The sequence below is a fragment of the Alligator sinensis genome, unplaced genomic scaffold, assembly GCF_000455745.1.
Source record: "Alligator sinensis unplaced genomic scaffold, ASM45574v1 scaffold371_2, whole genome shotgun sequence".
NCBI classification, from domain to species: domain Eukaryota; kingdom Metazoa; phylum Chordata; order Crocodylia; family Alligatoridae; genus Alligator; species Alligator sinensis.
Window position 1 is genome coordinate 284,122 of NW_005842707.1, and position 27,370 is coordinate 311,491.

A 27,370-nucleotide genomic window follows, 5' to 3' on the forward strand; every position below is an offset into this window, starting at 1 on the left:
TCCACTGAAATGCAAATGGTGGTACTTATATGTGGCTGTAAACATATGTATATAGCACAATTCTTAAGGACAAAGCAAGTGGGGGGGGGTTTGTTAGTTGATTTGTTCTGATATATTAAAGAAGGGCTGAATTTCTTTCTGCCTGTTACATGGAAAATACAATAACCAAGTTCTGTTAGCAATTATCTCTTACAGTTAATTTATTGAAGTTTTGCCTGTTTGTGTGCAGTTCTTTCCTAAAATTATTAAGCTTTTTCACATATGTGTAACGACAGTTCCACCTTCATGCTTATACCTTACATCCTCCTGTGGAAAGATTGTTTGTACATGAAGAGAAAACAGTCTTCCAATGTCACCTGTAACCTAAATGAAAAGGACCCCTTTCCTTTTCATGTTCTTCATGCCATGCTCAGGAAAAAAAACGATACCTAATGAAAATTATCTTAGTGGTAACTTGAGCTTTAATTAACAGCTGGTTTGATATGTCACTGATCAGGAAGGCCTTCAAAAATAGTCTTACTAGGCCTATAAAAAGTTGCTTACAGATTTTGATCTTCTGCCAAGCTTCCCTGGCTGAAGAAAAGGTTAGTGTCTCCTGGAGCAATGGTTCCACTATCAAGAAAAAATCTGGATCGCGTAGGTGATCTTAAATCCAAGTGAAATTGTGTAGTACTGTGTTGTTAAATACCAATGCTTTTTTCTTTGGTGTTCCCTAAAGTTGAAATGTCCCCCTCTGCTATTTGTACTCATGTAAACTATGCATTGTATGCTTATTTGCAAGCCTCCTTTGGGTGTTGTGCACTATTATGTATTTTACATTTCTGTCTAGTTTATTTAGCACTTTACAAATACATTTCATTAAAGATACTTTTAATGTAATAAATATGATGCTTTAGTTATTTTAAAAAATTGGAACCAGTACAACCTCTGGTTTCACAAATGAAGTAATTCCGAATGGGTTTATTGACTTGAATTGGGCCCCTGCATACAGCAGTGGAATCAGTCTAAAAGTTCTGTATCTTGCATTTGTTCTAAAACAGACCATCTCTAATCCCAGACATTTCCACAAATCTCCATGCACTTAAGTGTGCGCCAGTGACATGAGGAGCTCATTTTGATTGTTTTTTGCCATACTCTAGTAACATCATTTGTGAAACTGAAGTTGGCTTTTCAAACATGAGACAGGTATGTAATAATGTTTTCCAATGCTCTTTGTGAAATTGATTTTTTTTCTTTCTTTTCTTTTTTTTCTTTTAAGGAAATTTATTTTTGGGAACAACATGTCGCACAAACTCACTGTTCCCTTCTCTGTTCTTTTGCATCTTTCAGACCAGGATGAAAGAGCAGCAGAACTCAGCAGGGAGCAGAATGAGAAAACCATCCGCAGCACACAAACCGCACTTCGCAACTTCAGAGAATTTCTCATTTCCAAATATCCATCTGAGACACGGGAAATCTATGTCATCCCTTGCAAAGAGCTTGACGCATACCTAGCTTCTTTCTTTGTAGATGCCAGGCAGAAGGATGGGTCAGAATATGAACCAAATAGCTTGGCCAACTACCAGTGTGGGCTAGAGCGGTACCTCAAAGAGCACAGGTATGGATACAGTATTACCAGGGATAAGGAGTTCAAGAGGTCTCAAGAAGCTTTGAAGCAAAAGCAGATAGAGCTGAGGTGTAAAGGTAAAGGGAACAAGCCACACAAATCCATGAAGCTTACCTTTGCTGATGAGCTTATCCTACGCAAACGAGGCTTGTTGAGTCGGTATAACCCTGAGGGGTTGCTGAATCTTGTCTGGCTAAATAACACTAAGGCATTTGGACACTGTACAGGTTTCCATGGGTCCACCCTCAAATGGGGGGATATCAGGCTCCGGGTGACAGAGACCGGACTGGAATACTTGGAGTGGATGGGGCCAGATAATGGAGATGTGAATGCCAAAAGCAAGAGAGGAGGGACAGATTCCCGGGTGTACGCCACACAGCATTCTCCACAAACCTGTCCAGTGCAAGACTACAAGGAATATGCTCAAAGGCGGCCACCTGCCATGCGATACGAAGACGCTCCTTTCTACCTGTCCATCAAGCCAGTTGTCAACCTGGCTGCCCTTCACTGGTATAATTGCCAAGCCTTGGGGAAAAACAAGCTGGCAAAGATGGTGAAGACAATGTGTGAGAAAGGCAACATACCTGGCAGAAAGACTAATTTCAGTGTCTACCAGAGCTGCAGTACCCTGTCTGAAGCACAGAGCAACCAGCTGGTGCTCATCTGTAACAATTTAAGCCAGCAAGCAGCTCAGTCTATGGCAAGCCACTCCAACCCTGGCAACTTCATAGTGTCAGCTTCCTATGACTCTTCCTCTGACACTGCTTGAAAGGTGGATTTAAACCAAACTGCTTTTTTGTTTCAAGCTTTGAATTTATGCCCATTAACACACACCAACTGTGATTGTACACTATTTCCCCATGCCCCTCAGTGTTAATTCACTTTATAAAAATATATAAATATATAATATATTTTTCTTTTTACAAATAAGTCAATAGAAATAGTTTAGTATTACTAACATAGTATTTATAGTGTTAATACAGAAAATGAAAGCTACTTATGTGTTATAATATAATAGCAGATTTTACAAGAGCAAAATGGTTCTCAGGCAACACAAGATAGACTGAACATACAGTTTTTAACATGCATATGGATGACAAGTGTAAAACCCCAGAGAGGTCTATATCTCAGTTCTGTTTTAAAATTATGGTTTTTTGTTTTTAAAGGGAAAAAAAACTTATTTTGAGCTTCTAGACTGGGGGTTACAAACATCGCTGGCTGCTGCTTCTTACCTGCCAGCTTGTTATTGTTCAGTGAGACCAAGAAGTAAGACAGGTTTTCATATAAGTTTGTGAAATCATTCACAGGGATTTTTGTCCTCATGTTGTTTTGGTTCCTAAAGCTCATTAATGCTAGCTGGAAAGATATATAATATTCCTCAAATCAATTTAAGATATTTTAAACTGTTTTTGTTGTTGGGTTTTTTCTCTGTGATTGAAACGTCACTGGTTTTTAGACCATGAAGCATTGTTTTCAACAATATGCAATGAAATAATGGCAAAAAGACTGTTATACCAGTAATCTTAACTGTTGCAAACAAGCATCAGTCTTTAGTTTTGTCATCCTAGAAATTCAGTGTAAGAGCCTACTAAATTAGAACTGCAGTCGCTTTTTCAATTTTCTAGAGAAAGCAACCATACTGAAAAATCAGAAGTCCTTGCCCAAGCCATAAAAATAGAAAGCAAAACAAACGTGTCTTAAACCATCATTCAAAATCCACAGAATCCAAAACTGATAATTTTATTATTTATATTTTCTATGTTAGGTGGAAAAATGACAATTCTAGAATCCTGGAAGACATACTGTGATAAATTCAGCTAGATGCTGATGCTCATTGTTTCCAGTTGAAAAAAGGGAAGTGATGCGTGAATATGGAGGCAAAGGTTGGCCCTTAGAGACTTTAAATCCTGACTGTTACCTTTCAACCTGTTTTACTTTGCAGTGTGACTGCTCATTAAGCACAAGGAAGATACTAACAAATACTGTGTTTCCATAGAACCATTATAATTCTTGACCTTTATAATTACATGTGATCGTTTCTCTGGGAATTGAACTGAATTTGTTCTGCATTGCACATTAAAATGTTTTTGCTAAGGTTCCCTAGCACTGCAAAGATGAGACTTTTGAGAAACACACCTGCAGCATGGGCTGAAGCCCATAGAAGTCCATGATAGTCCAGCTACTGATTGAATGTGTGCTGGAGCAGGCCATAGATGAGCACGCTGGCTGCTGGGATTTATTTACATTCTAGTTTGGGGGTGAAGTTGTTGCTTAAATTCTTTAAATTTACAACTCTGTCAGAAGGTCCCCTCGAGCCAAATAACTGTTCCAGCTAGATGGGCCAAGGCACACCAATCGTCTAGTCAGTGGCATAAAGAAATGATGCAGCTAATATCATATCTAGCTGCTGTTGCTTCCCCAGTCTGAATGACCAGGTACCCATCTACACTGGTTTAGCTGGGCACAGCCTTTTGGCAGTCAGGAGCAGGGTTTGTGAACTCATGACTCTGGAGCCATAGCCAGACATTTTTTACTGCTCTGTCACCACACCACAGCACAAGTGTCTAGTGCATTTAATTAAAATCAGGGGGCAAGAAAGAGTCTTACTACCCCCCAGAAGATGTAGTAACAGCAACTAAAGGTTGTCTCAGGGCTGGTCAGTGTTATGAAACCTGTGTGGTTGAACCTAGGATTATTGTCTCTGTATTGTTTGGTGGCATGATTTCCCCCATCTTCATAGCATTCTCTTGAAGCTTTTCCAGTTTGTGTTGAAAAGTCATTTTCATCCTGATTGGCCCCTTACAGCTCAATGCAAAAGCATGCTTCCAGAAACTCCATGGACCTATTGATTTCTATGGGTGTTGCATTTTGGATTCATCCCTACTCTTTACTCTGCCTGTGAGGAATTAAGATATAATCAAAGTATCTCTTAAGGAGGAACATGTTTTGCAGAATGCTCTGAGGGAGCTAAAACAAGTCACTTGTTCTTTGGTTTTCAGTCCATAAGGCATGCTATGTCCTGATAGCTCCCATTCCCATTCCTGTTTGTCTGCTTGGCATATCTTAATTTATATTTGGGTTCATGTCATACTTGGGGTGAGCTAATGGCTCCAGTACTGTTGATCAAGTCATGCATGGTTGGTTGCTATGTTTAGAAAGAATTATTTATTTTGGAAAGTGGGTAGGGAGGACAAGTTTATTACATTTATTTTATTTCTAAACAGGGTTTTGTTTGTTTAGCCTATTTTAATTTATGTGAACCCTAATGAGTAACTTAAACTTAATGCTGAGTGTTTCTGTCAAATGGAAGGCAGATCACTTGGTGAGCTTATTTGCGGGAGCAATAAGCCCTATTTAGACTACTGGTTGAGGTAACCTTAAACCTGTAGGGTCAGGATTTGATACCCCTGATAGTACAATATTCCAAAAGTAGGCCCACTGACTACAAACAGCACTTAAAAACTATTCCGTTTGAGTAAGAATATTAGACTTTGGCCCATAAATAGAAGGGCTTTATATTCATGTTCTTATTATGACCACTGCACATTTTAATTTAGCCCCTTAAAACCAAGCATTGAGAAGTAAGCTTAAGTGTTGACCTTTTCCTTTTTTTTTTTAACTTTGAAAAATAAGCTTCATTATAACCCTTCACATGATAACATTGTTCATTGGATTAAATTTGAATGTTGTTGACTGTACTGTACCAAGTGACTCTTTCCTGTTAATACCATCTGGACACTGAAGTTAGGATGTAGCTCTGTGAACTGTTACAAGCTTTTTAACCCTTCATGCCTATCTGAGCCAGGGGCTAGGTTCTCCCACCATTACTTTTGTTTAAAAGTACCTTATTCCATGCTCTACCCCTCTGAAAGGCTCACTTACAAAATAGGGTCCTATTTGTGCAGTGGATTAGAGCAGGTCAAATGATGAATGACTTGGGTAACTTGAAAAAATGCATTGGAAGTGTTTACACTACTGTCTAGAGTGATATGATTTAAAATGGTTGCTTCCATGTGAGCATATTCATTTTTGTTCAGGAAAGTGCACTGGTTTTAGTGGGGTTTTTTGCATATAACTTAGCGAACTTTTGCCCTGTAGCTTTTAAAGTTATATTAAAGCTGATTAAGCCTTACAAATGAGAGGTACATTTTAGATACATGGTTTATCACTGGTTTGTTGTGCAAACCAGCCTACAGGGAGATCTCTGCATGTCCATGTTGGTTTGTCCTTTCTAAGAGTCCCAAGTAAGAAGCATGACACCAGTAAGTGCAGTAAATGTTAGGTTAATGCTCCATTTGGTATGGTCACATATTCAAATATGTGCCAGTGAGAACATCTACATTGGGTTATACAAATATACGCACCTGTGTCTATTTATCTGATTGCACATTCAAATCTTTTCTTCACCGGGGGGCACAGGACTAAAGAACTTGAATACTTAAGCCTTGTTGTAGTAATTACTGGTGTATGTGTTTATAGTATTGCATGTTTGCACAGCACATTTGTATGATTAAGAGAGAACCCATGCAGTGGCTGGGTAAACACAGTGAAGTTTTGTAAGTGTCATAGCCTGTGATTTGTGTCTGGAAAGGTTCACACAACTATTTCAAGTTTGTCAGTCTTACTGGGTGACACATTCTGCCTTGCAGCTATATGTTTTTAATCCACACACTTAGCTTAAAATCCTACAAAAAATGCACAAGCATTGTGATGTCAGACACTAGGGTAGTGCAAAACAGCTGTATTTTGTCATCTGCTTCTTGAAGGGTACCCCCACTATGGAATTTTTTCAGGTTGAAATGTATTTCTTAGGTGCTCAAGGGCATTGTACTATTCAATTTCTAATGTAGTTACACTTTTGTTTCTTTATCTGATGCATTTTTACAAGCTCTAGAGTATTGCACATACTTAACTTCTATGCTTGTGATTAGATTTTACTGGTAGTTTTGTCTACCTAACATAAAGCACAAACCAGAGCCCAGGAAGAGTTGGCCTTATTGCATTCCAGATACTGGCTGCTCCAAAAACTAAAATAACCTCTGAGTAAATTAACATTTGCATAGCACCAGATACTCTCCATTTTCTACCCTGGTTCATATATAATTATTGTTGCAAATAGTACCTGAGTAATTTCCACACACGGAATAATTGACATAACTGGCATCTATGGTATGTGGTCCATTCCTTCTCTTATTTGCTCTAAGGATACACTGCAGAGGATTGTGACTGAAGGCCTGTCTCCCCTTCCATCCCTCACTTACCTTCCCCTGTCCCAGCCCTCGCCTTAGCTTGCTGTCAGGAGTTACAAAAGGGGGCAGCACAGGGATGCTTGGAGCAAACACATGGCTTTGTTTGTAACAGGGGAATCCTCCTTCAGGCTACTGTAACACATTTAATGGGACTTCTATACCAGAGCAGGGGCCAATATCTCTCCCAATGAGTGTGCAGTCTCTACTCCAAATAGTAGATCAGGAGTTTGTGGACTACTATGTACTTGCAAAGAGCAGGCCTACGTCTCCGAATACCCCAAAGACTAACTTGGGGGGTGGGGAGGGGGAGGAGGAGGAAGGTGGTGGCAGGACACCAGCCCCCCAGGCATCAACTTAGTGGGGGCACCAGAATGGCAACTCACCTTAGGAAGTCTGTGCCCCAGTAACAACAGGCGCGGTGGGACCATGCTGCAGCCAGGGACTTCTTTGAGTCCCCAGAGCAGGAAAGACTCCCACCCCTGCCTTTCCTCTTTCCCCCAGTGCCGTTCTTCCAGCTTTTGGCATGTGGTCCCCTTCAGTGCTCAGAACACAAACATTTCAGAGTAATGCCTCTGTAAACACCTGATAGTTCAAATGAAAGCGTGTGTATTTAGAGGACCATAGAGGCAGGTAGATATATCTGCTACATATCTGCAATCATTTAATAATGGAAAATGTTTCTGAGAGGGATCTTTCCTACCATACAGTGAGGTGTGCATAGCAAAATTTGCCCCTTTGCAGATGGGATCAGCACAATGTCTGTGCACCATTTGAATACCACTAACGTACTCAAAATAGGACTTAAGTGGCACACAGACCTTGGGCAGACTCTGTGCAAAAGGGCGGCTTTCACTGTGTAAGTCCTGCCAGGCCCTGGGAAATAGTATCTTACCTATTTTTTAATTTTTATTTTAGTAAAGTCTTGTGTTTCCAGAAAGGTTGCATGTACCCAAGGTTATAAAAACTTAATGCTCATTTAATACAGATAAATGGTTTCTGTTTTATTTTAAATTAACTAGTCTTACTTTTGCACTTTGGCTGGGGTTTAAGATGTACAGTACATAATTAAACATGGCAGAAAACAGATCATGCAACACTCCTCCTTTGTTGTCCCATTAAACTGGCATTTCCTACTGATTTTGGATAAATTGGCATCTTGGCTCCTAATGCACTTTATTTTCTTTTTGTACCTCCCCTTATATGCTGGAAACTGCTCTTCCAGTAACAGGGAATAGAATGTAGAGAAGACAAGCTACCCCTCAAGCATAAATTTGTTCTAGAGAAAAAACTCAACTGTAATTCAGAATGGTTTCTTCCCCCTTCTTCTGGAAGGGGGTCCAGAACAATTAAATCCCTATGGCTTTGTTGTGTCGGAGGAGGAAAATGCAAAGAAGACACAAGGTTGCAATACAGCTCCTTCTTCCTATAGTGTCCCACGTTTTATGCCATAGTGGGCCAAAGGTTTTTGGCAGGCATGCCACAAATTAGCCTTGGACCATCCCCAAATGAAACTCCTGATCTGCTGATTTTCTTTCTGCTCTCTGTTCTGTGTTCCCCGCTTGATCTACTCTGCCTTCTGCTTCCTGTTTTATCTGCCCCTGGCCTGCCTGTCTCCTCACTGATCTGCCATGTGCCACACAGAGAGGTGGTCTTTGCCACTTGTGGCATATGTGCTTCAGGTTGGCCAGCCCTGTTTTATGCAGAGCATTTGTGGAATCAGGACCCCAGGGTCTCTGCTAACTGTTCTAGAGCTTGTATGGCTGTGTAACTGCACTGAAACTAACAGCAGTATAGCTGAACCCATGAAAAATTCCTGGTAGTGAAGTACCTGTAAAAGGCAACATGACAACCAATTGTACAACTCAACAAGAGATTTAGCCTCAGAATATCATATGTCTATCACTTTTCTACAGAATGTGCAAGATATGGGTGGTCAGATGACTTCCAGGAGCTCTGAAAGAAACTGTGGCTGTCTCTACACTGTTATTGTGCTTGATCTCTCTGAATTGGGCTAGTACATTGTAGCTCTACCGGTGCTAACAATGATAGGAGCACTGGGACAGACTAGCTGCCAACACTTTTGCCACCGTGCCATCTAGATATGTGTGGAACAGGGGTGCACAAAGCTGTGATAAAGGCCAGCACTGAGAGCGCTTGCCTCAGTGGCCATGCGATGCTAGAAGACTTTGAGGAGATTCAGTTTAAAACACAGTCTGTGAGCAATGCTTTTATGGCTTTCCAAGCTCAATAATAAAAAAGTTTGATATTCTTGGTAATAGCCATTCATGTTGGGAAAATGGTTGCACTAATGGCAATACATGGAGCCTCCTGTGATGAAAATATCACTCTTGTGATGAAACTATATCAATTTGGCTTGTGAAAGTAATACTTTTTTTTTACTTGGTGTTCCTTTAGATTCGTTCTTATGCGAGGCATTTATTTTCTCATCTTCCAATTCTCACTGACTTGATCAATATTAGTAATATATGCAAAATTCTATTCATTTTATTGTAATGATGGCTGCTAAATGAGCTCTCTCTATGCTGACAATGGGCAATTGTCCCAAAGGGATTAGGATGTTTTTGCCTAATCTTTTATACTCATGCTCAAAGTTCACTACAGAGCAGCATGAAGTATCTAAAACAAAAAATTGTTGTTCAGATGTCATTTGGATCTTCAGTAATGAATTACAAATTTTATTCTTACTAGGTTATTTGTCTGCTTGTTTTAAAAAGGCAGTTTTATATTCTCAATGCCTGGTTTGCAAGAGCTATAATTTTGTAGAAAGAATGTCCTTCCATTCCTCAGGCCCGAGTTCCCAGCTACCCTCGTGGGTAGCTCCCTTGATGCCCATGCAGTTATGCCTGCCAGAATACACCCCCAAATATTTATTTCATGTTGTTGGGCATACACTTTTACCAAGAAAATTTAATTGCATTTCAAGCAATAATCCCTGCTTTCGTAGGGCCTAGATTAAAGAGTTTTATGCTCTGCTTATACGTACATAAGAAGGAGAATAAAGCTCCCCTCCACGCCCCAATCTCCCATGTGAGTTCTAATCCTAGAGGTCTGTTTATTCTATGATGTAGATGATCAAAAAAGTACTATTCAATTCACAGGAGACTAGAACAAAGGTCAGCAACCTATGGCCTGTGTCTCTGGCCTGTGGGGCCCTTGGATCTGGCCTGTGGAGCTGTGGCTTCAGTAGCATTTGGCATCAGAGGGCTTCACCTGCAGTGTGCTACACTGCTCTGTGTCCAGTTGTCTGGGCATCCAGGAAGCTTTCCCACATTGCATCACAGCTGGTTGGCATGCAGAAGCTGTAGCAGTGGTGGGCAGGTCCTAGCACTGACTTGCTTCTGGACTGAACTGGGTCATTCTGGCCCACCACTGGGAAACACTGTCGACCACTGGACTAGAGGATTTAAAGGGTACACATATAAGCCAGGCACAGACATTACACTGTTACAAGGATAAGTGATCAGAAACTTATCTATACCCTAACAGAACAGAAATTCAGCACACAGATTGGTTTAAAAATGGCAGAACCCAGTCTACGATTTCCCTGCCCACCCCCGTTTCCCTCCCTTCCCCCACCGAAAGGCAAATGTGTATTCTGTTTGCTACCAATCTAAACTACGCTGCTTACAGAAAACCACGTGACTTAGATCGATTCTGCCTCAGGCTTTTTGAATGTCTGTACCTAGCCATAGAGAGAAAAGGAGCTTTTGGCGTCGCAAATTAAATACATAATAATGGCTAAAGCTAATTTTGTTTCATGGCTGTTGGCAGAGATGACCCAAGCAGGGTGCAGGGCCCAGGGCAAATCAGCCTGTGCGGGGCCCCGCCCCCGCACACCGCAGATGTGAGGAAGCCGGCAGTGGATTCAGCAGTGGGGGGGAGGTGCCTAGCCAGGGACATTGCATAGGGGTGCACATGGGTGCACATGCACCCCCTGAGTGTGGTGGTGCACCCCCTACAAAAAGGCACTGCTAACACTGCCGGTGGTGTCTGTGGGCGATCCATGATCCCCACTGGCCACTGCCACCACTGCCAGTGGCAGCGGCAGGTGGTTGCCAACCCTTGTTCAGCACTTGCCACCCCCACGCTGACAGCACCAGTGGCGTCTGCGGGAGCTCCCTCGCTTACCGCCGCTGTACTCTCGCCACCGCTGCTGCGCAGGTTTTCTGTTCATTAGAGAACTTGGTGGGCTCAATGCATTCCTGGTCGAGGAGCTTGATCAGTGCATATGTGTTGCTTACAGCATTGCTGTTATCTTTGGCAGTTGAAGTCCAAATGGGGTGTGGAACCATGCTAGCTTTTCTCTTCAAGGTGACCGCTCCAGATCAGGGCTGAGAAGTTTTGGAGGGGCAGCTTGAGGATGACAAAATGCCATAGACATAACCTGCATTACATACAGTGCACAGGAGCTTATGTTCTCATTCTCATCTGTATTTTGCTTTGCTTATTTATCTGTAGCAAACCCAAAACCTCAAAGCAAAGCTAACTTGAAGCAGCTTGAATTTCTCATGCATTGTTACCTGAACTGTGCAAAGCTGCATCTATTTTATTAGGTTTCCACAGGAAAGCAAAAATCAACCCAGAATTTGTTTAAAGCAGGTCCCAAGTTTGCTTAGCAAAACCTAAAATAGAACTGACAACCACATGTAGATTCAGGTTATATAGGTCATCTCACTTTCATAGTAGCCACCAAGTCCTGTAGTATACCAAGAAGGCTTGTAAAGGATTTAGGAAGGGGTTGTTAGAGAGGTTTTTCTATTAACCATGTGAACTGGATGAACTGGCCCTGTGTTTGGCTACAGGATGCTGTAATGTGAGTGGCTTCTAAAAACTTAGAGATCAAATCTGACCGTGAAATGAAAATTGAACTTTTTCTCTGAGGCAATCCACGTTCTGCTCTACATTGTTGCTGCAGGCATAGTCCCCTCCTGTAGTAAAAACAAATATTTCTCATCTATTTAGCATCTGGTAGACAGGGAAAGTGGGTCCTACAGTGGTTTCTGCTATGCCTTTGACTAAGTTAGGGTCACAGGTTCAATCCCTGAACAGGACACAAGACCTTGCCTTCCTCAGGCAGTGGGGTGGACTAAATGGTCTCTTGAGGGTCCCTTCCAGCCCTACTTCTGTATGAATCTCTGAAACTTCAGGAAGAAAAATATTTTCCTAGCATATAAAAAATTGAGCATCCAGCAAATTAAGACTGTAGTGAAAGATTCAAAGGAAAATATCCATTTGTCTTTGTGTGATATTCATAATTTAAATTGTGCACGCTCTTATTTACATGGGACTTCTATGCCTGAAATCTTTGCAGGATTGGATTCTTAATGTAACTCCCATAAATGATTTACATGAAGTGTGTGTGTGTGTGTGTGTGTGTCTTACTTTGTGTCTACTTATTATGTATCATCTAGCTATTATCTCTCTATCTGTACACTGGGCATGTCTACACATGCAATTAATGGGAAGTCCAGGGAGTCAGACTGCCAGCTCATGGCTGTTCCTCCTGGCTTAACATGCTGCAGAGGGGCTGGCTGGGAAAGCATCTACACATGCACTACTGTGGAGTTTTTATTCTTCAGCCGAATAGTACTTTTATTTACTATTTACAAGCATTTACAAGTACAATCCTGCTGCAGAATATATTAGTTTACCCCAGCCTAATAGGGGCGCATGTGTAGACACACAATATTTACTACACAGCTAATTAGTCTGCACAGTAAAGTCTTGTGTAGCCGTACCCTCTGAGTATTAGATCTGAGCTATTCAGAGGGGATTCAGAATGTTAGCATAGGAGAAAATAATGCTCCACTAGGGCAGACTTTGGCTCCAGTTCTACCAAGCACTTAAGTGAGTACAATGAGACAGAATAACATGCCTTCTCCCTCAACCCTACAATCCTGTTAGCCATATACCAAACTCAAAATGCATGAATAGATACTGATTACAAGGGGACAACTCATATGTTTAATGTTAAGTATGTGTATAAATAAGTGTTTTGCTGAATCAGTGTCTTTTCCATCTTTGGGGCATTTAAGTGGACTCACCTGTTCAGATTCCTGATAATCCATTAATTTAGCTACTTTAGTGGCACACCATCATCTGACTTAACTCTCACAGAAAACATTGAAGAGAAGGAGAATCTAACCGCATTTTGGATTAATTTGTTCAGGGACTCAAGCAGAATGAAATAGAATGGCACTTAGGTGCCAAAATCCACTTACCCACTTAATAGGTGAAATAAAATCTGAACACTAATTTTTGTTGTGGTGACTCATCCCCTGTGGACATAATTGCCTTGAGTAGGTAATATCTCCTAGGTCATGGCAAGGCAGTAGAGAAAGAGATTGGATTGTTACATAAGAATGTAAGGTGGTAAAGATGGCCTAATAGCAAGGGGAAAGAGAGAGTTTTGCAAGCAGTAATAGAGCTGTTTGTCTTTTTTCTAAAGAATCTTGGTCTTTGACCAGCCTTTTAATGTCCTGTTTTCTTTTACATTGAAAATAAGAAATATTTTCCATTTGTCTTAATTATCTGCCTGCTGGGGTGGTGTGGGTGCAAAGGAGCATGGTTGACAGCCCTAAGGTTACAAGTTTGAGGCCATAGCAGAATTACTCATGGCATGGCCCTGTCAGAGTCTAACAAATCTGTGAATTCTGTTAAATACCTTGTCACAAGAATATGAAAAAGGAAAGGGTCTGTCTTCTTTAACCTTGCCTTTGAAAAGTATTTTGCTATGAAAGCCCTTGGTCTCATGGTGAGCAGTGCTAGGTAAGCACCAGCAAAAATAAATCTTTTAACTTATTTTACTTATGATGTTTAATTCTTTTAATCCATTAATGGCATTGTGTTTCCTTCTGTTTGCCAGATCACTAGGTTTGGCATTGTTTCCCCCAAAACATCACGTTAAGAACATATGTTGCTTTTTTAAAACACAACTTCCACATACTAATGTGAACTTTCCCATGTGATCAGTCCTATTTTCAATGTTAAACCTCCCTCTCAGACTGAATTTGTATTGCTCACGTTTCTAACTATGCCCCCCTTACGAATAAACTTCAACTTTTAAACAGCGTTTTCGAAAGGTAATTTTTGTTGTTTTTCCCCTCTTGTTTTATGAGCAGTGTGCGTTTAAAAAAAATCACTGTCTTGCCAAAAAAACCCTATTTCTATGCATTGTGTGATTCAGTGATATTACTGTTGAAGTTTTGCATGTCTTGTAGGTGCTTTCACATCTGTACATTTGTGATATTTGTAGACATGTTAACCATTGCTGCTATAACCACTTATTGTAGCTAACTGACAACTGTACTGAGAGGCTGTACCAGTTAACAGTTTTATGTATGACATTGTATATTTTGCTGTTTATTTCATGTTTTGAGCCAGTATTTAGTGCCTTCTGTAGAAGGAAACGTGTTGTGGTAGACAGGAGGTGCCAAATTTACAATATCCTGTTCCACACAGATGATCATGCATCAAGTTAATGTGCATTTTTAAAAAGTAATAAAAAAGCATCTCCATCTTTTATTTTTTCCCTAAAAATCATCTGGAAGGTTTTGAAGGACTTTTCTTGGTTATTCATTTTATTTTGAAAAAAATTTGATGAAACTAATGAAGTGTGTGTGCGTGTGCGTGTGTGCGTGCGTGCGTGTAAATTGGAGGTTGTACACATCCAGCAAACATGGTGCAAAGGAGTAATAGGATTTATTTGTTGCTGAACAGCATTGCTTTCCTACTTGGACAGAAACTGTAGCAGAATAAACAGAGATTTTTATATTCAATATGTTGATTTTAATATCAAATATAATAACAAAACCTTTTAAGGTAGTTAAGGAACTTTCTTTAAAATACCATAGCTCTTCAGTGAAAGCAATACTGTAATTATACTTTTTGATGTTGGTTTCATAATGGGCCCAATTCTGAGCTTATTTCTACTCAGTGGTCGTGTCTACATGTGCTGTGCATTAACATGCTTTAGGTAATACTCATTAAATCTAGTACCTCCCACTTGTGAGGTACTAAGAAAATGAGCATTAGCCTGTCTTTATGCACATTAACTAAAAAGCACAGTTTTAAAGTGACACTTAACACACATTAACCTACTTTAATGCACATTAGCCAAAAAGCACAGATTTTTAGTGATGCTTTAACGTGCATTAAAATAGGCTAATGTGCATTAAAATGCCCATTGTACATGAGGGACAGCTCTATCAAAAGCAATGGGCTCCATTCAGTTTTTCAGTTCTACTGAAGTTAATGGAGTTACACTGCCACAGAAGTAGTATATGGTCAAATGCATTTGTAATATTTTGGGTCTCCTCTCTTTAGCTACTTTAATGCTACACCATGATTCTGTCCATTTTCAAAAAACTGCTTTTCCGCTTGCTCTAGAGAAGCTGAAAATGTGGACAGCAATAAATCAAAATGGATTAATTTGATTTTTATGTAACTTTTAAAATCCTTTTTAGTTGCAAAACTGAAATCAGTTTTGCATGCTTACTGGAAAGTTTTAGCTGGAGAGGGATGATCCATGAAAAAATTGGGAAGAATTAGCAAATCAAATGTAGCAGGGTATATATAGGCTCAGAGCTGCAACCTAGCTGCATGCAGATGGGAGACAGAGATTGCCTATTTGCTTGCCTGGGAGCAGCAGTCCAGCTGATGTGAATGATTAGCTGGCTCAAAGGAAGTGAAAAGGCTCCCAGAGAAGGGACTGGGGTAAAAGAAGGTGAGAAATCTGATGGATAAGCACTACACTGGCGTTGTCTGTCCCTGGTCCATTGGGAGAGATCCAGATGTATGGTTCATGGATTTATGGCCACTGGCAGATATGAAACTCCCTGCCCCCTCCCAAAAACAAACCCAAAACAGCACTCTACCAGAATTAGAAGTGCATTAGTTTGACCCAGCTCCCCAGCACCTGTATAGGTCAGGCACTTCAGTAGGGCTTTTATCTAATAGCTCATTTAATTAGCTATTAAATAAAAATACCAAAAAGCCCTACTGAAGTGCCTGATGTATACAGACATTGGGCAAGCTGGGTCAGACTACTGTGATGTCTCTTCTGGGCACGTGCTGTGTTCACTGGGGTGTGCCAAGCTGAAAGTAAAGCTCCTTTTTTTCATGTCTGTAAGCAGTTTAAAGGGCCAGACAGAGGGAGGAAAACTGAACTCTGCAGCCTGGAGCAGAGTACTGTCTTGAGGAACTGAAAGGAAAACAGAGGTTGGTTCCTATGTTTGTTGTCTGTTTATTTGAAGAGGAGATGTGTTTTTTTGTGTGAATGTGAAAGGGTTGTTTGTGCCCTCTGTCAACAAAACCTCCAGGAGTATAATAAATGGACTGATTTTATCAGAAAAAGGCTCCTGATTCTATTAGGAGTACATCCTGCTACACCAAAACACCACATTGCTAGAAAATTGGTGTTAACTAGAAAATATTAGTGATGTAAAACTTATCCCTATGAATACCTGTATTAAAGTTATGTCTCTGCCCTCAAGGATCAGTTTGGCCTGAGGCAGGGGTGGCATGAGCAGCCTCCATATGCAGCATGTGGCAGATCAGAGAGAGCACAGCAGCAGATAGGGCAGAAAGCAGAGCAGGAGGTTGGGCAGAGAGCATGGAGTAGCAAGCAGAGCAGCAGATCAGACAGAAGAAGGGAATCAGAGTGGTCCTTGAGAAGGGTACAAAGCTAATTTGTGGTATGCCTGGCAAAGAAGTTTGGGTGCCACTGACCTAAAGAATCTGAAAGCACTCAAAATCACAAATTCCCTCCAAAATGAATTTTAAGGTAAGGATTTTCAGAAGTGTCTGGTCTGGCTACTCTCTATTAAGGTGCCCTGAATGATAAACCCAGGAAAGAAGCCTGTGTTTCAGATGGTGGAGTTCTTGGCATGTTCTGAAATTCATTTCAATGTGAGATTTCTCAAATCAGCTACATATGGCCACTCTTGAATGTCTCAGCCAAATTTAATCTTGTAAAGCCAAGGTAGGACTCTAGCGGACCTTATGTTATAATTTGATTCCTCTCTCTTGGAAGTATTAAGGCTGTCTCTAGAGATTTGGGGCCATTTTTTCAACTGGAGTAATCTTGGGACAGCTCCTTTAGCCCCATCATTGCTGAGATTCCTGTTTTTAATATGTGCTATATTTAAAGTTAACTATGACCAACTGTGGTTCTACCCTGTCTTGTGTGCCTGGTGGTAGTTTATACCTGAATACGATGAGTGTATAGTGCCACCCTTAGCAGGAGTGGAGAATTCTGGTTTGGTGAAGTTTATTCCCACTCGGTCCAGGAATTAAATGTTCAAAGGCTGTGATGGAGAATCGCATCCTTCACCTGTACTGCTTTCTGTGATCCTGTACAGTGTTGGCCACTGCTGTTCAGTAAGTGATTCATATGTAATTAGTGAAATAGCAACAGCAATTCTAAACTTTTCTGTCCATTGTGGCAAAAATTCATTGGGTTCCCACCATATTAAAGCTGTTTTTGCCTTTGTTTTTCATTGCTGAAGCCAGATCTATCTTTGCTAAATTGGGTTACCATACCATTTATTTAGTACACTGTGAGCTGAAACTATGATCTTAACTCTACAAGTGTGAACATGGTATCAGAAAAGGGACCGTATAATACAAATACAATGCATAATTAATTCTACTGGCACACGTTCATTTCTTACCAGAGCTCTCTGAGCCACTGACTCTATGGAAGACACTAGCCTTTGGCTGCTAATACAACAGCGGACTATATATTTATATCAGTTTGCACTTGCTCTGAGGCCTTTCATTTACTCTCTAAGTTTTCAGTCAGGTATCCTTGCTGACTTCTTCCTTTATTTATGGCAGGGAACTTTTAAATCCTCTCACCTCATTGTGAGAAGTCTGTTTTGAAAATACTGCAAAGTTCTCCATTGGGACTCTGAAAGGTACCTAAAGGAGTTAGATGTCCCAACTCCATTAAAATCCAGGTGCCAGAGTCCTTCAGATGCCTTTGAATATCCCTGCCATTAACACAGTCAGTTATTTTAAAACATCTTGCAGAATGACAAAATGATACACTTTTAGTACTGAAATGCTGTTCTATGTAAAAAAGATACCTTTTTAACTTGGAGATCTGCTCTCTCTCTCTCTGTGTTCTGAATTATTTCTACACGTTTTGTTAGCGGGGAAAAAATGTAAGACTTTGGTGCACTTTAATACCGTAAGCCTTGCAGGATCACTTGTGTGTAAGTGCCATCAGTGTGGATTCTTTTCTGTCATGTGCCCCATCATCAAAATGGTTTACTAGGAGTCAGAGTCATCTGTTGAACTAGGAGTCATTATTGTCAAGTTAGACCTTCACTGGAGTAAATCAGGTTGCAATAATTTAACTGGGTAGAGAATAAGTAAAATTGATAGTAAGGTGGGGTGGGCATAATAGAGAGGGAAAAATGAGAACAACTTGCCTTGGGTGTCAGATTCCAGGCAGAGCCAGTAGCTAAAAATGCACACCTTTTTTACTTGGAAACAAGGCAGATTTGTTTTGGTGTCAGCAAGGGGTAGAAATTGTGGCATGCCACCATGCCATTAGTACAAAATAGCTCCTCAGAGTGTAACAGCAGGATGGGTCAGATCTTTGGGTGGTGTAAACAGATGTTATTGCAGTCTGTTCCAGAATAGAGCGCAACTCTTACGTGCGGTTTAAGCTATACTTAGAGAGTAAACGTGCCGTCCTCAGGCATACTGCCTCACTCAGGGCTGGCTGCCTTGTAAAGCAGAAGTAGTTTAGCTGCTTCTACAAGTTGTTGTGGCAGGCTAATTAACACAGCTGAGGAATGGGGCCATAACACCCCTCCTCCTCGAGCTAATTACCCTCCCTGAGCATCTTATTGCTATGCTGCTGTTGTTTCAGAAGGTAGTCTACCCAGAGCAGTGCTGGATGCCTGCTGGGACCATCGCTACAGGTGGTATGTTTGCTCTGTGGATGTTGCCTTGGTGTGATTAAAATGTCCTGCTTTTCTGTAAGAGTTTATTTACCTCTTAACAAAGACAAATGACACCTCTTGTCTCAGATGCCTAACCGTCTGCCTTTAACTGTGACGGAATAAACACTTTTTGGGCTATATGCCTGCTTCGCTATGATTTATTTAAGAGTTCTCCTTGAAAAGTGTTGCTGTTCTGCAGCTTGTGGAAGAAAGCAAATGCCGAAGAGATATGAAGGGTAAAATGAGAGCAAAGGCTTTAGAGGGTTGGTGTATTCCTTCCTTTGCTCACTTCTCAAAGAACTAGAAATATTTCAAAAGAACAAATGAAGTTGTAGATTAATTGAAGTATAACATTAGTTTTTATTTTCCCATTGACCCATTTAAAATTGCCAAGAGATTCTGATGGTTTTACATATTTCGGCTTAGTGTCTGGTCCCTCTGTCATTATAATAAAGTCTACTCCTGCCGAGCAATGGATTGACTTCATTGTATGTACAATGTTTGCTACTATTGTAGTATGACTTTTTATTGTTTTTAAATATTTGTATTGGTACAGCCTTAAACTTAGAGAGAAGAGATGATCTTTTCAGAAGTAATCAACTGATAAAGTCATTGATGTCTGTGTAAATGCATGCTTTATTCAGTGTTGTGTCTGTGTTTAGGTGTAGTGACCAGTTCTCATTTATTTAATAAACTGTTTTCTGAAAGGCTGGCTGCTTTCTTTAGTCACTTGAATATATATAACTTATTTAAAAATTTGAAGTGCATCATATAAAAACTCAGTGGTCTCACAGGGTGCCTGTACAGGTGTTGTGTGGCTGCTCCGATATGCAGTAATTACAACACATTGGAGCAGATTCAGGTAATGGGGTCTGCTGGAGCATGGTAATTACTGTGTTCCAGCCAGCCTCTGTATCTTGTGTATCAGTGTCCCCACACTTGCTTATCAAATGAGCTTTAGTTCAAGCACCCCCATTACTATTTTGAAGTGTGGGGATGCTGATGTATGAGATGCTGTGGTGCTTTAATTAGAGAAGCTCTCGGAGCCACTCTAATTAAAGCCCCCCCCCTCCCCCTGAGCATGTGTAAAAGTGCCCCCAAGCCTTTCAATTTGGGTGTAAATGCCATGGTAACGTTTCTGTGAGCTTGGAAAGCATTCTGAAAGTAGACAGGCACACCAAAGTCCAGTTGCTGTCCTGACTTGCCTAACTATTGATTTTCCTGGAACCCTAATTGAGGAAAACACTTGTACTTAAGACTGCATACAGATGTTTGTTTCTACTGGAAGAAACTTATTCAGGTAGAAAAATAACCCTGCAGGTGGACTGTACTGACATTCCTCCAGCCCCATGGCTAGAAAGCTTCACAGGCAAGCTTCCCAGCCAGGGGATACTAGAGAGCTGCTCTCTCAGCCACCCTTGCCCTTAGGGAAGCTCACTAATTGACAACCTGCCCTCTCTCCTACCTGGGAGCTGACAACAGCTGACATAAAACATAAACTGCTGGGGAAAAATGTGCCCCCATCCCTCTAATCAGCTGATTGGTATGGGGTGGGAGAAAGCATTCTCCCAGGGTGGGTTGGGAACCCTCCCAGTTCTCCCCCACAGGAGAATATCCCTACTCTGCGCTCCCCAAGGCTGACCTGGAAGAGTGCAAGGAGATGAAGAGGGCACTGTGGCAAGGATGTGGCAGATTGCCTTGCCCCACGTTGCTCTAGGCTTGACACCAAGCAGTGCAGGGTGAGGCAGAGGTATTTTGCAAAGCTCCTGAGCCACAGCAGCCTGCCTGCACTCTGCACTGCTCTGGGTCAGCTTGTTGATACAGCTGGTAAAGGGAAACCCATGGGAGCTGATAAAGATCCCTGTCTCTTCCTGAAATCAAGACTTGAAATGGTGGTCTGACTGATATGGCTTAGTTTATAGCCAGGACTATTGTTCCCTTGCAAGAAACAATCTTATCAAACAAAATAAGATTTTCCAAGCTGAAGGAGCTGCCTGTATTTTGTCTAACTAACTTGTATAGTGACATACCTTTCTAATGGCTGATGGGGGTGTGTGTGTGTATTTGTTTAGATATTTTTTTAATTCTTGGGGTAGTCTGCAAAAAATAGTCATGAAAGGGTTTGGATTTAAACCTACAAAGGAATTAAGTTCTAATCCAGGGATTCAAACTTTCACTGACTTAAAATGAAGTCTTAAAATTTAGAGCATAAGAAGTTGAACCAGAACCCCAAGTAGTTTAATGGTGCAATTTTAACAATCTCTTGACATCTTCATGAAAACCCTACTAGGCCTACTCACATGGTGACAAGGGTGTTGTTCAATAATGTTCAATCTCAAGTGCTTGAACAAATGAAAGCAAAATAACTAATCATAACACTTAACACTTAACTGTGCAAGGGCATCCTGTTTGGGGTCCATGCAGGGAGGCTGCTACCAGCAACAGGTCTGAGATGAGGGAAGGGTGATGGTGGGGGTCCATGAATGAGTGTGGGATGGGAAAGGAGGCTTTTCCACTGTCTTTTCTACATCAGATTGTTGAAATTTTGCAAGTATGACTAAATGGAGTGTACCCTTGCTGGTAGTTTGCAGGATTGCTGTGATGTTCCTCTAACCAAGGCCATGAAAACACTTCTAAATATAGTGTGACTGTGGGATGCTTTAAGGGTGGATTGGTTATGTCTGTTTTATAAGCTCTGAAGTGAGTCCAGGACTAAGCCAAAGAAAGGACCAGGCCTCTTGTAAGGAAACTGATTTACTTCAGCTTTTCACCACCAGAGCATCTTTGCTCCTGCAGGCAGTGAAATGGATGCAATTTATCCCCTCCTCCTTGTGGCATGAAGGGGGGTTGTCCAACCCCATGATAGCGTGTGCCGCCATTGTGCGCAGCCTACCATAAAGCCATGTCATCTGTCTTCCGGACTGTCTCTCCAATGTATCAACCAGTAATTCATCCCGAGTTTATCACATAAGCTTTGCTTTATCTCTTGACTGCACAAAGATCACATTTCCTTGTTGTGCTTTTATTGAAATTTCATTATCTAGACCCTGTTTACAAATGACATTATTTTAATTCATGCAAAAGTATCTTAGGGGTATGATGGCAGGATGCCTATTTAAATGTGTTCAGGAGACGGGAGCTCGCACATTAGCAAAGTGGGATTTGAAATTATTTGAAATTAGTTGATGGTTTACTTTATAATTTATGCCAAAGAACAAGTGGAACTTGGCAGCTGTCCCTGGAAAGATATGTAGGACTTCTCTTAAGAATAATCCAGTGGTTTTCTGTATTCTAACACTAGCTATTAGCAATGGAAGGTAGCTTGAAGCAGTTTGGGAGAATACTTTGGAATGTTAATGTGCAAATAGGCCATATACCAACGTTCATATCGCTCTATTTTCGATAACCGCACTCTAGAATCAAATTCTGACAGATACCGGACACAAGCACCAAGGAGCGGATGTGACACAAACTGTTTGCCACTCTCCTTTGTATAGCTATGGAGAAATAGCAGTATAGACCCCAACAGGGTATGAGCATTTCCAGGCAGAGTCTAAAGCACCAGTAGTATAGGTCAGAATTGTAGATGGGACACTGGAACTTGGCTTATCTCTATGGGGAACATAAATTAAGAACATTTTTGGCATAGTCTTCTAGTTTGTTTGTTTGTTTTTCTTTTTCATGGAAAACATCTAATAAAACACATGGTGGTGGGAAATAAAACCATAAGATGTAAAGAAGGTTGTACAGTGACAAAAACCCATAGTTAGAATTCACAATCTAGGAAGACAGGTGAAAGTACAAAGTGTCAGGAAGGAAAGGTGAATAGGTATGAGATGGTTGACACAGATGGTGGTCTTCATATTGGGAAGGAGCTTTTGCAAGATGTAATGTCTGAAACACTTGTCTTAGGATGCTTTTGGAAAGGGCCCTTAAAGCTGAGCTGTGGTGTATTGACTGCTGGGTGACAACTGAATGTGGTTAAAATGCTGCATAGAAGCCATTTGCATTGCAGGAAGATAAGTCTTACTTATCCCCTTCCAAACCTCAGAGCTATGTTGCAAATTCATGAGTGCCATCTACTGGCACATTATCTCTTACTATATATACAAGCCTCTCTCTTTGCACACTCATGTCATGTGTTGCAGCTGCTTGAAAGCTCCTTTAAAAAACATGCACCTGTGTTGATTATTTATTTGAACTTAGAAAGGCCCTGTCTGCGCTGCTATATTTGCAGAACTGTTCAACAAAGCTTTATTCCAGGTGCACAAGGACCAAGACCGTGACTTCCTGTCATGTAGGTACCAGTCTCCTTGGCCCCTAACGGGTACACTTCCTGAAGGATGGCCACAACCTTGTCCCAAGTGTTTGCATTATAAACACTCCCCTTCCCCTGGAATTGTTGTGGAGCAGTAATCCTGCATCTGGTTCTGCAGTGTGCTAAACCAACATCTGCCTGAGGGCAATACATGCTTTTGTTTTGCCAAATTTAATCTCAGTTATAGTAAATGGTAATGATATGGTAAAACCCTCAGTCATCATGCCAGTGGAAGAGCAGAGGCAGAGATCATTTAACTCAAAGTAGATGGGATCATGTCAATATTTTGATCTGATCTGTATCTCATACCCATCACCTTGCCATGTGAGTGCCACACAGAAAGTAAAACAGTTAATGCATTGGCCTCTCCTGCTCAGCCCAAGATAACCAGGCAGTTTTGGATAAGACATTATCTGAAAATGTTTTCACTCCTACTAGTTTAAAATACTTGTTCTTCACAAACAGCAGTGTTGCCTGCCTGTGGTTTCAACATATATTGGGGATGAATGGGTAGTAGTTGCATATATCTACACTCTCTATGAGAAAAACAGAAAGCATGTCCCTGGTCCATATAGGTAGGGAGAGGTAGTTAGCCCTGTTAGCCTGAAGTCAGGCAGAATGATTGCATCGTGTAGGCTAACTACTGTAAATAGGAGATGCATAAGCTTTAATAAGCAGCATCTGATGAAGTAAGCCACTGCTTACAGACGCTTATTGCACCTTTGATTTAGTGAGTAACTGGGCAGGTCTATGTGAGGTGCTTTACTGTGCAGTAAAAGGTCACCGTCTACATGTGTACGGCAATTAGGGTACAGTTGACTCATTTACTGCACTGCCAAATAGTCCTGTCTGATAAAGGTCATATCCAGTAAATTAGTGCACTGAAACACACATGTAGATGGTGACATCAGGACTCAAACTGAGCTGGAGTATATTCAGTCACATTAATTGCACGTGTAGATGTGCCCTATTAGGTTTAAATCTACCCTGCCTTCTGCCTGTTTATACCGTCACCGAAGGAAATATTTTCAGATTATAGACCCAGATAACTAGTACCTCTTGCTCTGTGAATGGAATTCCAGTTTGTATCCGTGAGACTGATCCATGGTTCCCAATATGACACAGCCCTCCTTTTGGAGGAAAAACCCAAACCTAGTCCTAATCCTAGGAATTAGGCAGAACATTAAGATTTTAAAATAAATCAAATGTAGGATCTCTCAGTTTTGATGGTTTCTTAGTAACAATCCTGGCAAAACTTTGCTTGCTTCCTCCTCTAAACCACAAAAGATGTAATGCTTTTACCCAGGATGAAGTGGAGAATAACCATACTTCAGGACTCATATTTAGAACTAAAGTACTAGTAAATGGTACCTAGATACTGCCTTATTTGCTCTGCGGGCCTGGAGCATGCAGGTATGTTTGGCAGGCAATAAAAAATATCACTTTTAAAAATTATAATATGCTATAGCATTATAATATGCTATATTTATTGTCTGCCTTCTAGAAAGTTGGCAAGTTGGTTTGCTTCCTGGACTGGTATATTTCCAATATGATTTTGCAAGGTTCTTTAAGAAGTATTGTTCTTGTTAGATTGCCATAAAGAGATTCAACCCAAATCGGAAAAGTTGACATTTTCAAAATGCTGCCCGATTTCTGGACTGGAGCATGCACGAAGCGTGGGTGGGCTGGGCATGTGTAGACCTGGCCAAGAACATATCAGAAACATGGAACTTAAACTCCTAAATTACATAGGTGCTTTTACAGATTTTACCTGACAAGTTTGAAGTAGGGAAGGAGCCTACCCAATCAACCATGTCATTGCTATAGACTTCTGTCAGTGAATAAAGCGGTTCCTTATGCATTCTACCATGTTTTCCTGTATAATTTTATGCAACAAGAGATTGGTTCATCTGCTGACTGATGAACAAGTGTGGTATAGTCTTACAAATACATCAATACACTGATGTGAATAGGATGTGAGGATGGTTCTAGCAAGGATGATTTGGCAATCTGTGTGGAAATAAAAATCAACTGACTTCATGTCTTGTTATACCACTGGGTATCTCCTAAGATGGTTGGCTGTAAAAAGAAAACAGCAGTTAAGCAAGTGCTTAACTTCAGCAATTTCCATGAGATTTAAGCAAGTTTTTAAGTTACAGCATATGCTTAAGACACGTGCTGTGAAGCCACTGAAGACAGTGGAAGTCTCTTCAGTGTCTCTTGATGAATACAGACAGGAAGACTCATGTTTAAGTTAAACATCTGTTTAATTGCGTTGTTGATTCCAGGCTTCAGTCTTTTCCAGTAGTGTCTTACTGTGCTAGATTGTTCTGATTGTTGGAATTAAAATAAGGAGTAGTAAACTGCCCTGGAAGAGGTCTACATGTGTGTCTGCTTGGGACCAAATTTACTCCTAATGGAAGCAGTTGAGACCAGGGATGGTCCTGCCCTGCTTTGCCCAACTGCAGCAGCCAGGGGGAGCACCAGGCTCCCTTGGGTGCCAGCTCGAGGCTGGCAGGGGACATGGGGCTGATCCCAATCCCCACATCGGGGAGAAGAGCTGTCCCGGAAGCCAGGACTGTTGCATCCCAGCTACATGGGGATTGGTTTGGGACCCAATCCCCATGTGGCCTGGAGAGGCGTCCCAACCTGGTGGGGATGCTGCCTGGCAGCCACGTGGGGATAGGGAGGGTTCCAATCCCCACATGGCTGCCAGGTGGGAATGCCTCTCCCAGCTGCATAGGGATCAGATCCCAACCCAGTCCCCACATAGCTGGGATGCAGCAGTCCCAGCTACTGGGACAGCTCTCCTGGGCATGTGGGGATCAGGATGGTTCTGATTCCCACATGGCAGGGAGACAGCTGCCCCTGCAGCTAGCACAGCTCCCCCCACATCAGGGTTTAGCAGTGGGCCCCCTACTGCCGGGGCTGACTGCAAGCAAATTGCCCCTGGTCAGCATCTACAGTTAATCTACTACCTGTATTTACAGGTAGTAGAAAACTGCATATTAGCCTAATTTACTGCACAGTAGCTGGTGACAGTTGCATGGTGATGCCTTACTGTGCAGTAGATTAGCCTACTGTGCAGTAAAGCATTGCCCACAGACTTTCAGAGAAGAGAGTCCTAGCTACTGTATCACCAGTGACATTACCATCAGTGTCTTGATTTCTTTTAACTGTTTCCTATGCAGTGATTCAACTGTATTTAGCCTGTGAAATTGCTAGTCAAGGGGACTAATACCCAAATTATTGTGCAAAGTGAGGAAAACATAATCCTACCTTCCAAACTGCATGCCCCAAACTGAGAGCAAACCCTGTTTAGAAAAAAAATACAATGGCTCCAAGGTCTGCTTTCAGATCAAAAGGAGAAAATCCATGTGTCTTCAGGTGTTGTTTATTTGTTTGTTATATAGATGTAATATGTAGAAATTCAGTAGTATTAAACCTCTAAATAGGTTGCGAGCTCTCTATTGTCACTGCATTCTGTGGTCTAGAAAACAGGTTCCCCAAATTTTGCCCTGAAGGACAATTTCAAAGGGGCAATCCTGGATGACAGGCTGCATCAGAGGGGCTTGCAGACCACATCTGGTCCTTGAGCCACATTTTGGGAATTCCTGGTCTGGAAACTGCCACGAACTTGAGAGGAAAAGGAGTGTGTACATAGAGTTAGGTTTTGCAGGAAGTGCATATTCAGCAAACACTTATTTAGGGTGTTTTGGTTCCTTCATATTCTGGAAACTACAAAAATGGATAAAGTTGCAGCAATAGTCTTATCTTCAAAACCTCCTCAGAACACATGTTGGTTGTGTCAGTCCATTGTAAGTTGTGGCTGGTTTGTTAGTTTTTGAGATCCCTCAGGAGATATTTAAATCCTTCGTGAAACCACTGTGTATTTTGGCAATCTGTGAAAGCTGGGATTTATCACTGACTTCCAGTGGGAATGGAGTTAGACTGGCACAGAGTGCTTTCATATATTTCACCACAAGTCTGTTAAGTGTGTTTCAATAAATAGCCTAACAGTAGTTCCACTAGCATCCAACCTGATGTTCACATAGATCCTGAGGATAAAAATATATTTTATGTAAGCACCTAAAAGTGATATTTTTTGGCCACCCAAGTACAGACTGTTCCCAGGAGAAAGTCACGAGGACTATCTCTGGTAGTCAGGTAAGAGGGAGCTAGTGATAGAGAAGTAGGTCCTTTCCTGACAGAGTGTTTA

The 27,370-nt window shown here is 41.3% G+C and overlaps 1 protein-coding gene across 6 annotated transcripts in view; it reads left to right on the forward strand.

The window, feature by feature from the left end:
- Positions 1–27,370, forward strand: part of KIAA1958 (KIAA1958 ortholog) — a 189,570-nt gene that overhangs the window by 143,052 nt on the left and 19,148 nt on the right. For 2 of the 6 annotated variants that reach the window (XM_025216059.1, XM_025216061.1), the window contains exons 3-4: positions 1,330–2,378; positions 3,372–10,398. The exons of 3 other annotated variants lie outside the window; for them this stretch is intronic. In XM_025216059.1, coding sequence (XP_025071844.1) covers positions 1,330–2,375 — 1,046 coding nt within the window. In that variant the 3' untranslated portion in view covers positions 2,376–2,378; positions 3,372–10,398. Of the gene's footprint in view, positions 1–1,329; positions 2,466–3,371; positions 10,399–27,370 lie in introns of those variants that run through there. One more of the 6 variants, XM_025216060.1, reaches the window with a different exon arrangement.